General features: G+C 37.0%; 1 protein-coding gene across 1 annotated transcript; it reads left to right on the top strand.

Moving 5' to 3' along the window:
• The first annotated feature begins 3,263 nt into the window (after nt 1-3,263).
• Nucleotides 3,264-3,872, top strand: LOC137946613 (MADS-box transcription factor 23-like). Its single transcript, XM_068792943.1, has one exon. It carries the CDS (start codon nt 3,264-3,266, stop codon nt 3,870-3,872), a length of 609 nt encoding a protein of 202 aa, XP_068649044.1.
• The last annotated feature ends 9,089 nt before the right edge of the window (nt 3,873-12,961 follow it).

The raw sequence follows: 12,961 nt of genomic DNA, 5'->3' as shown, positions 1-12,961 counted from the left end.
TATCAAGTTCCTATAACGTATCATTGTTTAAAATTTGATAGGTTATAGGAACCTTATAGTGGGTGCTCCCTCTCTGCCCATTGCGGGTCCTATTTTATGGACCTACTATCACCTTTTAATACTATATTAAATTTATAATTTAATTATAATTACTATATAAATATCTAATATAATTAAATTTTAAAAAATACTAAAATTCAATTATGATTAAGTATTTCACAAGTCTAAAATTTTTTATTCTTTAAATATTATAAATAAATATACACAAATAAAAAATTATTTAATGTAAATAATTATTATTTAACTGAATAAATTATTTACTAATTGTTAATTAATTCACCAATTCACATGCTACAGTCTAATTATGTAATTAAATAGTTAATTAAATAACTCTTGGATTAATCAACCAATTAACCCATTTAATTTAATAAATAATTATTTAATTAATCATTGTAATCAATATAGAAAATAACAATCAATCAATCAATTATTTACTAATTGATTTAAACTTGTGTTTTAGAATGAAGGAGGTAAAAGACTCCGTTTAGAATAACATGCGTTGAATCAACTCCAATGGCTCAATCGAGTCTCTTAACACCGGGTTAACACGGATTAAGTAGTGGGTGTGGGTGATGTATCACGTTTTTCCCGTTGTATAATATCTATAAAGCTTCGCATATCTGAACGAAAATCTCATTTTCTTTCTTATGCTCCAAGTTTTGGCGCGAGAGGAGAGGAGAGGAGAGCAGAGTAGAGTTGAGCAGCGCGAGAGCAACAAAAGCGAGCGAAAGAAAGGCATTGGGGAAGAGGAAGGTGGAGATGAAGAAGATCGACGATCGACAAGCCTTGCAAGTCACCTTCTCCAAGCTGAAGAAGGGACTGTTCAAGAAAGCTCAGGAACTCTCCCTTCTTACCGGCGTTCAACTCCTCATCGTTGCCTTCTCTCCCACCTGCATGCCCTTTTCCGTCAAAGACGAGGGTTTGATCCACCGCTACCTTCAAGGACGGCTAGATAGCAAAGTCTTCTCTATAAAAATCAAATCGTCACCTCTTCTCCTCACTGACACCCATGGCACCGAGTGTTCTCTAGCCTTCTCTGATGGCGGGTTGTGTCGTAATTGCTCCCGATGGCTAGCAGAATCGCTACCTGGAGAAGATGACTTCCACGTCTTCTGGGCCTGTATTGTCGCCTCTTCTGATGGCCTCATCTTCGGTTATGATATCGGTATCTCAAGTGGAGTAACGTCCATGGACTCTTTTCTTAAGGAGTTCTTCTCGTCCGTATTAAGGAGATGGCAACTTTTTATCAATTTTTTTTATCAATACCTATGCTACTACGAGGGCAGCTTCACAAAACAGAAAGATCGACGACCGGGTCCGACGACAGAGAAATTGACGAGCAAAGATACCAGTGGAGGACGCAAGACAATACTAATAACGAGCAGGAAGAAAAAAAAATTGATACTCTCAAGTTCCTCTAACGTATCAATGTTTAAAATTTGATAGGTTATAGGAACCTGATAGTGGGGGCTCCCTTTCTGCCCATTGCGGGTCCTATTTTATGGACCTATTATCACCTTTTAATACTATATTAAATTTATAATTTAAGAGTAATAATTAAGATATTTTAAAAGTAAGAATTTGATCAAGTATCTAGACATTAATAAAAGTAACCATTTTTGTTTAAGCATTCATTATTTTAAAATTAATTAAATTAATAGTTTTATTTTAATTGTAATTATTGTATTAATTTAGACTAAAATAAAATATAACTTAATTTATTAATAAAATACCCTATTTAATTATTTATTATATTAATGACTTTTAATATTATGCTAAATTACTAATTTAAGAGAGATAATTAAAATATTGTAAAAATCAGAATTTGATACAAATACCCTATTTGATTAAGTATATATAATTAAACTAATATTTATTTTTAATTATTATTTTTTCTTATTTTTTTAATTAAAATTTTTAAAAATCTATCAGATTATTTTATGAATAAACTCATTCTCTTGTTTCCACTATATTTTTTTTATTGTGCACACTAACACAAGAAAATACTTTCTATTGTACTTTCTTTTGAGCACAATTATATGAAAAAGTAATTAATTTTCACTTTAATCGGTAAATGCTTTTTCAGGCCTCGATTGAGATTCCAAAGCCAAAGGAAGTGTTATCAAATATCAACTTAAGCAAAAAGAGTTGCAAGAAGGACATTCACTGAAAACGTCAATGTAATAAGCTCTCTAACCAACTAAGGAGTGACATTAATTTGCATTGAAGGGAAAAGTATAGGAATGAAACATTAAAAAAAAAAATCTCTTTTATTCTTTGTTTTTCCTTTTTCCTTCTTTTTTTTTCTGATTCTTTTAGCGTTTCTATTTTTAATTTTAATTTATTATTATTTATTTCCTCTATATTTTTCTCCTCAATTTTCTCTTCCTTATATTCATTATATTTTTTTCTCTTTTTAACTACCAAGATTAAATAATATTACCTACGAAAATTTCTGATTCTCCTAGATAACTTTTTCCTATTAACAAAAGCGGAAAAACCCTCAAATGGAAAAAAAAATGTCTCTTTTAAAAAGAATAATAGTAGAAAATATAAATATCTAATATAATTAAATTTAAAAAAATATACTAAAATTAAATTATGATTAAGTATTTCACAAGTCTAAATTTTTTTATTCTTTATATATTATAAATAAATATACACAAATAAAAATATATTTAATGTACTAATAATTATTTAACTGAATAAATTATTTACTAATTATTAATTAATTAGCCAATTCACATGTTGCAGACTAATTATGTAATTAAATAACTCTTGGATTAATCAACCAATTAACCCATTTAATGTAATAAATAATTATTTAATTAATCATTGTAATCAATATAGAATACATAAAGGAAAATATCAAGTGCATAACAATCAATTATTTACTAATTGATTTAAACCTATGTCTTAGAATGGAGGTAAAAGACTCCGTTTAGAATAACATGCGTTGAGTCAACTCCAATGGCTCACTCGAGTCTCTTGACACCGGGTTAACACGGATTAAGTAGTGGTCACACGTTTTTCCCGTCGTATAATATCTATAAAGCTTCGCATATCTGAACGGAAATATCTTTTTCTTTCTTATGCGCCAAGTGTGTTTTCTTTCTTATGCGCCTAGTATTGGCGCCAGGGGAGAGGAGAGGAGAGGAGAGCAGAGCAGTGCGAGAGCAACAAAAACGAGACAAAGAAAGGCAATGGGGAAGAGGAAGGTGGAGATGAAGAAGATGGAGGATCGCCAAGCTCTGCAAGTCACTTTCTCCAAGCGGAAGAAGGGACTGTTCAAGAAAGCTCAGGAACTCTCCCTTCTTACCGGCGTTCAACTCCTCGTCGTTGCCTTCTCTCCCGCCGGCAGGCCCTTTTCCTTCGGAGACGAGGGTTTGATCCACCGTTTCCTTCAAGGCGAGACGAACATGATTCCGAAGACGGTGGAAGACGAACATTTCTGCCTCGACAAGATCGACTTGGAGCAATGCAACATCGTCGCCAATCGGGAGGAACAAGAAGCCAATGCGGCAACAGAGCAGTTGACGGAGTGGCACCAGACACTGCAATGCCTTAATGATATTGAGACTCTGATGGCGAACGATCAAGAAGGAATTTCGCCAGAATCGGAAGTCGACAGAGTTTCACTTACACGACGAGTTCATGAGCTTGAGAGGTCTTTGATAGCGACCGATCAAGAAGGAATTTCATCCAAATTTGACGGAATGTCCTCGTCCGAAGCTTCGGCATCATCGGACGATTTCTTTGATGACCTGCCGCCATTGGATGTCCCCTACTACTGCCGTGGCTTCCAGGCCTGATCTTGGATCCATCCCGCGTTGAGGTTCAGTTCTTTAATTCTTTACACTGTTTGATTGCTTGCCGCCACTGAGTTGGGAAACAGTGTTTCTGTATTTATTGTCTTCACAGGGCGTGTTTCTGTAATTTGACGGAGTGTTTCGTATTGTCTTCACATCAACAGTGTCATTTATCAATATAATTGCTGCTATCTGCTCTCTGTTCTTCTAACTTGTCTGTGGTGATAATATTGGGCAGAGCATTATGACTGTCATTTGGATATTATTAGGTTAGCGTTCTCCCCTTTCTGTTGTTTTTCTCTTTATTTCTTTACTCCACCAGGTCTAGTGATTGGAATTCTTTTTTGGTTGCATGGTTCCAATCACTAATGGTTGGAGAACCAATAGAGCAATATTGTTATTTTATTCATACTTGGATTTGCGTTGGACATAATACTGTGTTCTTCATTTATTGTCTTCTTTCATTGGTTTTAATGTCTTGTGCTTTCTAGGATTTTCAGATTGATTTTGTGTCATTTATCAATGAACTTGCTGCTATCTGCTCTCTGTTCTTCTAAATTGTCAGTGATGATATTATTGGGCAGAGCATTATGACTGTCATGTGAATGTTCTTCTGATTGATATTATGGGGCAGAGCATTATAACTTGTCAGACCAGAGTCGACCTGATACTAGATCCAAAAACCACATTTCTGGCTGCTCACAAGAGTCACATAGTGTGATGAGCCACTGAACTAGTTGACCTTTAAGGACCTCTGGTTCAAATCATGGCTGCAGAGTTCCTGGGCAGTGCCCAAAAGACATGACCACCAACGCCACCCTTTGGTCCGGCTCAGGCTGTGAGCGACGGGGACATTTGATTGAAGAGATTAGGCAGTGAAACCACCCTGATACAAACCATTTCTTGATTGTTGATCCCTCCTCTTGAAATAACCTGTTTCAGGGGGCATGAAGTACAAGAGGAACTTGTTAGTCCTGCACGTTGGACTTGAAAGCAAGCATACTATGCTTTTTGTACTGCTATAAGAGAAACTACTGTTATGACCTCTTTTTTGTTTGTTTTATTACAAACTGCATTTGTACTGCTGTAAGAGAAACATATGCTGAAATTTCCAGAACTCATTTTCTTCCATTGTGCTTGACAACGTCACTTGAACTACATGGCTTTTGGAATAAAAACCAAAAAAAGGAGTGCTTTGCCTTGTTTGTTCTTCCTCCACAAATGTGCACATAATGCTGCTAGTAATGGCATGAAAAGTAATCAAGAGGTATCAAATTTATCTAACTTGAATACATATCAGGTGTTTGAAGAATTTTGGTTGTGTTCCTGTCATATCTAAGTCTGCACTTTCCTCCTGGATCTGTTGCTTTTCACAGCTGCACACTCCCTTTTTTTCCTTTTAGTAAGGCCGACTCCTACTTGATGCAACTTGAATTTATTTCAATTTAAATTAATATGTACATTTTGTTAAGACTATGGTAATTGCATTATTCTAATTTTAGAGGACTAGCCACTAATAGAGTTTGAGCACAATAATAGTTATCAAACTTTAATTACAATGATGCCCTACAAAGCACCATTGTTGGGCAGAAGTAGGAGAGCGAAAACTATGGGAACAAGATTTAGTTGAGGAAAACAAATGAAAAAATAAAATCCATCCATGATCGTTTACGTACTGGATAGAGCAAACATTAGAGTTATTCAACAAAAGAAGGGATTTGGAATTTACAATTGGGTATCATGTGTTCTTAAAAGTATTTCCTTGAAAGGGGTTTGGAAGAAAGAGAAATTGTGCCTCAGATTCATATGGGCCTTTCAAATTTTGGGAGAGAATAGGGGAGGTAGCTTACAAGGTAGCCCTACCACCATAATTAGTTGAAGTTCACAATGAATTTCACATCTCCATGCTCAGGAAATACATATCGGATGCATCCCACATTATTGATGACAAATCGATTAATGGGAGGAGCGGCCCATTCGAATAATAGATTAGAAAGTCAAAATCATAAGATATAAAGTGACTCCACTAGTAATAGTCATCTCGCAAAACCACTAAGTGGAAGAGGCTACATGGGAACCCAAGGAGGAGATGAAGAAGTATTATTCCGATCTTTTCAAGGAATAAGGTATACCCTAATCCAACGTCAAGGACTAAATTCTTCTTTTTAGGAGGGAAGGTTTTTAAGATTTTATAACTTACAAGATATGAGAGAGAAAAATTAAACTCACAAGGGCATTTGGTAATTTAAAAAGTCTCAAAGAGAGGAGAAGGGACGGGAAGTTTCGAGAGAATGGGGGGTTAATCAACTTGACGCAGGAGATGAACGTCAGCCGCATTACTTAGTTCATCTCTTGACGTTGTTAGTGGAGCACCAACATCCGATTCATGTTGATGAATCAGATGAACCCAAAAATTATCTCCACGATTTAATTTCGGGAATCCAAATTCCGTAGTATATTGTGAATCATCCAGATGAAGAGGGCGCGGTGCTTCGAACCCTCACTGATTTTATTTTTGGTGTCTCTCCCGCACCCTCCCTCTCGTTGCGAATGTCCTCTTGGCCTCCCTCTCTCTCCCTCTCACTCGCTCTCCCTCTCTTATCCCTCTCGGCTCCCTCTCTTCTCCCTCTTGGCCTCCCACTCCTTTCTCCCTATCGCTACTTTCTTTCCCCCCAAAATACCTCCCGATTTCGTTCGATTTCCCCATTCGGCTTTGATTTCACTCTTGGGCTTCAGTTTTTCCCAAATTTCAGAAGGTAAGCCTAAACCCTAATATTTTTTTGAATAATTTAATGTCGTATTTAATTTAATTTTAATTTATGTGCTTAATTTGTATTGATTGTTGCATAATTTTGGGATGTAGGGTTAGGGTTTTTGGTATTTGTGGTTCAATTTCGTCTTTATAGGGTTTAATTTCGAGATTAGGGTTAGGGTTTAGTGCTTGGTATTTAAGGGTTTGGGGGTTTATGGTTTATTTTTAGGGTTTAGGGTTTTTTAAAAATTTTTTTGGGTTCTCGGTTTTTGGGGTGATAAGGTTTACAGTTTGGGGTTTGGGGATTTTAGGGTTTTTAAGGTCTAGGGTTTAGTGTTTAGGTTTTGGATTTAAGGTTACAGTTTTTTTTTTTTTAAAAATTCGGGTTCTTGGTTTTGGGGTGATAGGGTTTTGGGTTTAGGGTTTGGGACTTTTAGGGGTTTTAAGGTCTAGGGTTTAGGGTTTAGGTTATGGAATTAAGGTTAATAGGGTTTAGGGTTTAGGGTTTTTTAAATTTTTTTAGGGTACTTGGTTAGGGTTTAGAGTTTGGGGTATTTAGTCCAGTTCAAAGAAGGTTGAGTCGCCTACGTAGGCATCATCACTAATGAGGTCTAGTTCGTAGTGGTTGCGAAGTCATATGGGGTTCTATCAGGGGTGTTTGGTGAATTTGGACTTGATGTGTGTGTTTTTGCATTGTTTAATGCATCTCTAATGGAAATAGTTTGATTAATTTTGAAATCTTTTAGAATGTTGTTGAACTTCTTTGAAGTGCTATAGAGTGAATTTTCCATTTGGTGAGGAGGTTCAGGTGTTATAAATATCCAAGACATGGTATTTTATTTTTTGTGGTTTGTGTTTTTGTGACAGGTAATTGTTGTCTGATAAAGTTTTTTCCATGAGAACTATCTCAGATTTAGATTATAAATGGTTGTAAGAAGACAACCAATTGCTCGATTATATGACATTTGGACCTTCTAAGAGGACAACAAAATGCTCGATCTCTTGGTCGAGTAGGTCAATATAGGGAAGAAGTTGCCCAATGGGGTTTGGAAGCGTGAGGTATATATGGACTGTGTTAATAAGTTCAATGAAGACGCAATTAATAAAAAAACTGTTGAGCAGCTCAAGAATCGAACTAGATCATGGGAGAAAACATACCAAATGGTATCGAACTGTCTCAATACTAGTGGGTTCGGTTGGGATGAAACCACACAACGAGTTACTGCATGGTATTCTGTTTGGCAAGACTAGTTAGTAATTCATGATGTACAGTAAAATATTTTGTATGTTTTCCACATTTCTAAAACTCTATTCCAAGACGTCTAAAGGATGTTTTATTCTTGTAGGAGCATAGAGATGCTGAAAAGTATAGACGTGAAGGCTGCCCCCTTTACAACTATTGGAAGATAGAGCCCTAAGACCAAGGTAAGCCCACATATCCAAGTGCATTAGAAGATGGGCCCAAACCCATAAGACCAAGGTAGACCCATGTATCCATGACATATAGAAGATGGGATCAAGGACCACAAATCAAGGAGAAGGCCCATAGGCCCACATACAATGATGGCAGGATGGTAAATAAAGAGTCATCTAATAGAGATGATATTGATGTATTTAAGTTAAAGTTCTTGGGTTAAAATCCTACACACTAAACCTAAGTTTAGGGGTATTATTGTAATATAGTAGTTTCATTAATCTATAAATTGAACTTCAGGGGGAGGGTTAGGAGATAACTCCATAACCACTTCTCCCTCCAGTTTTCTCCCAATAAGTCTCTCTCCCTTTTTCTCTATGAGCTAAATTCATGGAGTCTTGAAAATCAACATGGTATCAGAGATTTGATTTTCAGAACTCGTAGTATGGTTTTCAGTATTTCAGAAACCCATTATTTTCTTTTCTTGTATTGAAGGTTTGTTTCATAGTTGCTAAAATTCAGATTTAAATTTTGATACCTTCTGCCTAGCTAAATCTATTGATTTTGTTAGTTTCTTTTCTTTTCTTTCTACACACTTTTTTTTCGTATCTGAGTTGAGTCGAGTTGACTTGGCATAATAGCGTGAGCCTGCCACGACAGTCGATCGGAGGCTGGAGTTTCCTCCCAACGTCGTCACCAAAATAAAAAAACTCTATCTTCCCCGACATTGCTTCCCGTCAGTGAGTCCATATTGGCAGCGGGTCGAACACCGGCTTACCAGCGTGCGGGCTAAAAAACAACACCTCTGTTTATCGTTTCCTTCCTATATATGATGTAATTAGGGTAGCACTGATGTAATTAGTTTACATTTGCTGTCTTTTCTTCACTCTCATTAGGGTTTATATGATGTATTTGGAAACTATGTAGTTTAAGCTTTCTTTTGAAGCTTGCTTGAACAAAACAAAACGTTACAAAGTCTGAGTCCCTGAACTTATAAAAACAGGCAGAAGTTCTGGAATGGAAAAATAACCTTACCAACACAGAGTTGAGTTTTGTAATTGCCTTCTTCCCTCCATGGAGAATACGTTTGATCTTCTGTAACAGACCCAAAATAGAGTAATGTGGCACAATCGTAGAGAGAAGCAAACACTAGGGCAACACCATCTTCTTCTCTTTTGGTAACAAGAGATGTGCTTTAAAAACTCGAGCAACACTAAACATACCAGAGAAGAGTCTGACTATGCTTTACAAACTCATTCACTGAGCAGCAGAAATAAAAAAAAAACTTAGCAACAGAAAAGGACTTCAGTAATGACGAAAAACACAACAAAATATGAGCAAATAAAAAAGTAATGGGGTTTTTTTTGAATCTTCAAAAACCATAGATGTGAATCAAGCCATCTTGGACCGGGTCGAGTTCACCTAGTGACGGGTCAGCACTTGCTCTTGCTTTGTTGAGTTAACTCGGACTGAGTCAACCAGGCCCAGGTCAAACTGAAAAAAAATGGCCTCGGTATACGTGTCTAGGTCCCGAGTACTATGCCGATTCCTCCCACAACTCGGCTATATTGGTCTATTATTTGACTCAGTCCAACTCAGTTCTTTGTCTCCGGATGATTATTATCATGGATTATTACCCGGATTTGGTGCAACTTCCTTCTTTATTAATGGACTCGCTGTAGACAATTTCATGTGTGTTTATTATTCTTAAGGACCTCTATTATTTATCGATTATCCGCTACTATAAAATTGCATATATGGTACATGTTATTTGGGCATTGGCCCATTTCCGTTGCTGCTATTGTGTCTCTTTGATTGATACATTATTGATGAAGAAGAACTCCTCAGTTTCTTTTGGGTTCATTATTTGCTTATTGTTGTTCGACTTAGTTCTTTCGATGCAAAATTTGAATTTTTTAGAAAAATAAATCACATGGTAGCCTTAGCATCGTATCTTCCTCTTTACCCATTACCCATTACCCTTTGGCAGTCTTTCTGCTGCCATCCTTTATTTGAGTCTCACTTACCCTTATTGGTCAACCCTTTTAAAGCATTGCATTTGTTGTCCCTTTTATTCATATTGGTGTTTAAGTTCATTGAGACTTTTTATTGGTACCCGTGGGTCTTTTATCGCCGTCTTGTGAATGACAGGCATTACCCACTTTAGTGATTGTTGTCACTATATTCGTTCGAAATCCTTCGTGTTTGGTTTCGACTTATGTTTTATCATCCATTTTTACTTTTTGAGAGTTTGTGTTCAGTTTCGTACTTATCCTTGGGACACCATGATGGAGGAGATTATTATTACATTTATGTTATTTGGTTGGATATGTGCATTGACAGATTATTCCTTGGTTAACATATTATTTGGTATAGATATGTGCATTGGATTATTTCATGGGTTATTTTACTAGGATTATTTTGGTTCATGTTATATGGGCCCAAACCCATTTCAGCTGCTGCTATTGTGTCCCTTTTGATGAGACATTATTATTGAAGAAGAGGTGACCTCATACCATTATTTATTTGTCCCCGTAAAAAATATCAAAAATATTTGCGGTTGGGATTCCAGGACGGAGGAACTTAATTCCCCGTCAAAAATATCAAAAATATTTGCAGTTGGGATTCCATGACGGAGGAACTTAATACCCTGTCAAAAATATCAAAAATATTTGCAGTTGAGATTCCTTTACGGAGGAACTTATTATTACATTTATGTAACTTCTCCCCATTAATGTCATATATTACTCTACTACTTGAGAGTCGTTGTCCTGTGGAGGGACACGGTGGTCGAGGTGCACACTTCAGGGCAATGCTGTTAGACACACTACCTACAAAAGACGAAGTGTGCACTACATCTAGCATGAGTTAAGACTGGAGTATGGAGCAATGTCTTAGCAGCTAGGATTGATTTACTCTCATTGATATTATGCCAGCTAGGCCTCATGAACGAGAGCACTAACATGAGGAGGAGTGTTGGAAGATGAAAGCATATTGGAAGATGTGCCACATTATACAAAAATGATTTTATACATCTTTTGCACCAAGTTGGGAGTTCATGTTGTTCTCTCACCCCTAGCTTGAGGGGGAGTGTTGGAAGATAGGGCCCAAACCCACATGACCAAGGAAGGCCCATATATCCAAGTGTATTAGAAGATGGGCCCAATCCCATAAGACCAAGGAAGACCCATGCATCCAAGAGATATAGAAGAAGGGCCCTAAGCCCCACAGATCAAGGAGAAGGCCCATAGGCTCACATACAATGATGGCAGGATGATAAATAAAAAGTCATCTCATAGAGATAGCATTGATGTAATTAAGTTAAAGTTCTAGGGTTAAAACCCTAAACACGAAAATGTCAATGTTATAACCTCTCCATCTGGTTTTAGTAACCAGGCAACTAAGTAGTGATATTAATTTGCATTGACGGGTTTTAGTAACCAGGCAACAGTGCGGAAACAGAGCTTCTGTTTTCCTCCCCGCGGGAAGCCGAACTGAGGGACAACAACAATCATTTTTCTCGGTTGAGTTCCGAAATCTTGTCTTGCCATAGGAATGTGAATTTCATCAATGGAGTGGAAGTAAACTTTCTGAAAGTTAAAGGAGCAGTAGAATCAGATCTGTGACTTCCACAAAAATAGCAGCAATGACTGAACCTAGTAATAGTCAAAATCACAAAATATAAAGTGACTCCACTAGTAATAGTCATCTCGTAAAACCACTACGTGGAAGAGGCTACATGGGAACCCAAGGAGGAGATGAAGAAGTATTATCCCGATCTTTTCAAGGAATAAGGTATACCCCAATCCAACTTAGAAAGCTAAATTCTTCTTTTTAGTAGGGAAGGATTTTATATCTTACAAGATACGAGAGGGAAAAATTAAATGAAGAAGGGAATTTGGTAATTTAAAAAATCTCAAAGAGAGGAGAAGGGATGGGAAGTTTCGAGAGGAAGGGGGCTTAATCAACTTGACACAGGAGATGAATTTCAGCCGCATTACTCAATTCATCTCCTGACATAGTTAGTGGAGCACCAACATCTGATTTATGTTGATGAATCAGATGAACCCAAAAATCATCTCCACGATTTAATTTCGGGAATCCAAATTTTGTAGTATATTGTGAATCATTTAGATGAAGCAGGCGCGGCGCTTCGAACCCTCATTGATTTTTTTTTTGGGTGTCTCTCCCACACCTTCCCTCTCGCTGCGAATGTCCTCTTGGCCTCCCTCTCTCTCCCTCGTACTCGCTCTCCCTCTCGGCCTCCCACTTGCTTCTCCCTCTCTTATCCCTCTCGGCCTCCCTCTCTTCTCCCTCTCGGCCTCCCACTCCTTTCTCCCTGTCGCTACTCTCTTTCCCCCCAAAATACCTCCCGATTTCGTTCGATTTCCCCATTCGGCTTCGATTGCACTCTTGGGCTTCGGTTTTCCCAAAATTTCAGAAGGTAAGCCTAAACCCTAATATTTTTTTGATTAATTTAGTTTTGTATTTGATTTAATTTTTAATTTATGTGCGTAATTTGTATTGATTGTTGTGTAATTTTTGGATTTAGGGTTAGGGTTTATGGTATTTGTAGTTCAATTTCATCTTTATAGGGTTGAATTTCGGGATTAGGGTTAGGGTTTAGTGCTTGGTATTTAAGGGTTTGCGGGTTTAGGGTTTGTTAAAAAAAATTCAGGGTTCTTGATTTTTGGAGTGATAAGGTTTTGGGTTTGGGGATTTTAGGTTTTTTAAGGTCTAGGGTTTAGGGTTTAGGTTCTAGATTTAGGGTTAGGTTTTTTTTTTAAAAACAATTAGGGTTCTTTGTTTTGGGGTGATAGGGTTTTGGGTTTGGGGATTTTAGGGGTTTTAAGGTCTAGGTTTAGGGTTTAGGTTATGAAATTAGGGTTAATAAGGTTTAGGGTTTAAGGTTTAGGGTTCTTTTTA

The sequence above is a fragment of the Aristolochia californica genome, unplaced genomic scaffold (assembly GCF_029961685.1).
Source record: "Aristolochia californica isolate CCGP_79_NKW_82.1479 unplaced genomic scaffold, dmAriCali1.0.hap1 SCAF_12, whole genome shotgun sequence".
Taxonomy (NCBI): domain Eukaryota; kingdom Viridiplantae; phylum Streptophyta; class Magnoliopsida; order Piperales; family Aristolochiaceae; genus Aristolochia; species Aristolochia californica.
Note: the sequence above shows the minus strand (reverse complement) of the source record. Positions and strands in the feature narration are given on the sequence as shown.

Bases quoted from the DNA above. Each gene is read 5' to 3' on its own strand.
- LOC137946613 (XM_068792943.1), top strand. From the start codon at position 3,264: ATGGGGAAGAGGAAGGTGGAGATGAAGAAGATGGAGGATCGCCAAGCT.